Genomic DNA, 2,274 nt, shown 5'->3' with positions numbered 1-2,274 from the left:
GTGGGGTGAGTGTGTGTGCGTGCGCGCGCGCGTGTGTGTGCGCGCGCGCGTGTGTGTGTGTGTGTGTGTGTGTGTGTGTGTGTGTGTGTGCGTGTGTGTGCGTGTGTGCGTGCGTGCGCGTGTGTGTGTGTGTGCGTGTGTGCGTGTGTGTGCGTGTGTGTGCGTGTGTGTGCGTGTGTGTGCGTGTGTGTGCGTGTGTGTGCGTGTGTGTGCGTGTGTGTGTGCGTGTGTGTGCGTGTGTGTGTGCGTGTGTGTGCGTGTGTGTGTGCGTGTGTGTGTGTGTGTGTGTGTGCGTGTGTGCGCGCGTGTGTGTGTGCGTGCGTGCGCGTGCGCGTGTGTGTGTGTGTGTGTGTGTGTGTGTGCGTGTGCGTGCGCGCGTGTGTGTGCGCGCGTGTGTGTGCGTGTGTGTGCGTGTGCGTGTGTGTGCGTGTGTGTGTGCGTGTGTGTGCGTGTGTGTGTGCGTGTGTGTGTGCGTGTGTGTGCGTGTGTGTGTGCGTGTGTGTGCGTGTGCGTGTGCGTGTGCGTGTGCGTGTGCGTGTTCCAGTCTGGTTCTTTGGGAGGCCCTGGCGAGATGGGGATGTGAAGCCAGGCTGGGCCGCAGAGAGTCCTTGTCCCTGCCTCTGCCCTTGTCCTTTTCCTTTCAGCAAACCCGGAATACCGTACCGGCGTACTGGCGTTGTCCTGCCGTACTGCCGCAGGTAGACGTGATACATTCGCTGCAGGACTTTGATGCCGTACGCTCGTACGCGGACCTACAGCTGCAGCACCTAGTGTGGGGCGTCTTCACGGCCCTGCTGGTGGGGCTGCGGGTGCTGCCGCATTTCAAAACCCAACCCGGTCTGCTCGTCTACTCCCTCACCCTCAAGCTCAGCTGGCACCGGCTGAAGGACCTACTACGTGCGTATTTTGGTCGGGCTGTACGGCATGGGGGGTGGTTTAATGGGGAGATGTACGGTGGGCGGGATTGATGACATAACTTCCTTCCGAATGTAATGTTTCTTAGCCTCCTCCCCTTCCTACTTTTCCCCCTCTGCTTTAATTTTCCCCTCTCCCCCTCTCCCACTCCCCCACCCCTCCCCTCTCCCCCACCCTTTCTCCCCTCTCCCCCACCCCTCCCGACAGTCTTCTTCGGCTACGTGTATTTCGTGATGACGGTCCTCATCACCCCCCTGTTTGAGCTCACGGGCGCCAACACCTTGTTCAGAGACACAGGCACGGGGATCCTCAATGTGGCCCTCATGACCTTTCAGTACATGGGGTTTACTGACTTCTTCTCGTACAATGCACCCACCTTTGGAACCTACTGGTACGCGTGAGCTGTGTATGTACGTATGCATGTATGTACGTATGCATGTATGTGTACGTGTACTGCATGTGTTTTAGGAGGCCGGTAGTGGTGGGGTAGGAGGGTGAGTTGGTGAGATAGAGCGGGGTTAGTGGGGGTGTTTTAACCCTAGGGTTCGTGCCTAATGTCTCTGATGGCTTTGGATATACCCAAGCTGTGTTTTTAGCAGGTGGTTTGGTGGGTTGGGAAAGAGATGGAGGCTGCTACTGTAGCTGCGGCGGCAGCTGCTCAGCACGAGATACGCGTGTGTGTGTGTGTGTATGTGTGTGTGTCTCTCATTTATGGTAACTCCGTCGCTACAGCTGCTTTTGCTGCTGCTCTTATTTTTCGTGTTCTCTAGAAATCGCGTGAGGTGAGTGGAAGAAGAACTGCCTGCAGTAGCACTACTCTGTGTAGCAGCAGCAGTAGTAGCAATCAGCTTGGCTGCTTCCCTGACCTTGAGCTTGGCTGCCAGTGGAGAGCTGTACATCCCCCCCCCCCCCCACCATCGTCCCCTCCTCCCGTACCTCTCACTCCCCCCTCCTCCCGTCCTCCCGCCTTTCATCCCCAGGATGATCTTCATGTTCTTCTTCTGGGTGGTCGTACTCGTGCGTAAGTAACCACCATCACCACCACCACCACCACAACGCGGATGAGAATCCCAAGGGGGGAGGGAGGGAGGGAGGGAGAGTTGGTGTTATGTATGTATGTATGTATGTATGTATGTATGTATGTATGTATGTATGTATGTATGTATATATATACGTATACGGACGTGTTCACGCGAAGAACCGGCCTCCCTCACACATCATAACGCCATGTCTGTCGTCATCGGTGCCAAGAGGCCCCCCCTCCTGCTCCTCCTGCTCCTCCTCCTCCTCCACTTCCCCCGCTCCTCCCAGTGGTGGTCATTTCTCAAAACGTGCTTCTCGCCTTGGTGGCGGGGGCGT

General features: G+C 57.1%; 1 protein-coding gene across 1 annotated transcript in view; it reads left to right on the top strand.

Moving 5' to 3' along the window:
• Positions 1-2,274, top strand: part of VOLCADRAFT_93353 (uncharacterized protein) — a gene marked incomplete at both ends in the record, with an annotated part of 17,756 nt that overhangs the window by 9,628 nt on the left and 5,854 nt on the right. The window contains 4 exons of the mRNA XM_002952657.1: positions 699-954; positions 1,123-1,312; positions 1,896-1,936; positions 2,227-2,272. Coding sequence (XP_002952703.1) covers positions 699-954; positions 1,123-1,312; positions 1,896-1,936; positions 2,227-2,272 — 533 coding nt within the window. The remainder of the gene's footprint in view (positions 1-698; positions 955-1,122; positions 1,313-1,895; positions 1,937-2,226; positions 2,273-2,274) is intronic.

This window comes from Volvox carteri (genome assembly GCF_000143455.1).
Source record: "Volvox carteri f. nagariensis unplaced genomic scaffold VOLCAscaffold_31, whole genome shotgun sequence".
Taxonomy (NCBI): domain Eukaryota; kingdom Viridiplantae; phylum Chlorophyta; class Chlorophyceae; order Chlamydomonadales; family Volvocaceae; genus Volvox; species Volvox carteri.
This window is presented reverse-complemented; position numbering and strand designations above follow the sequence as displayed.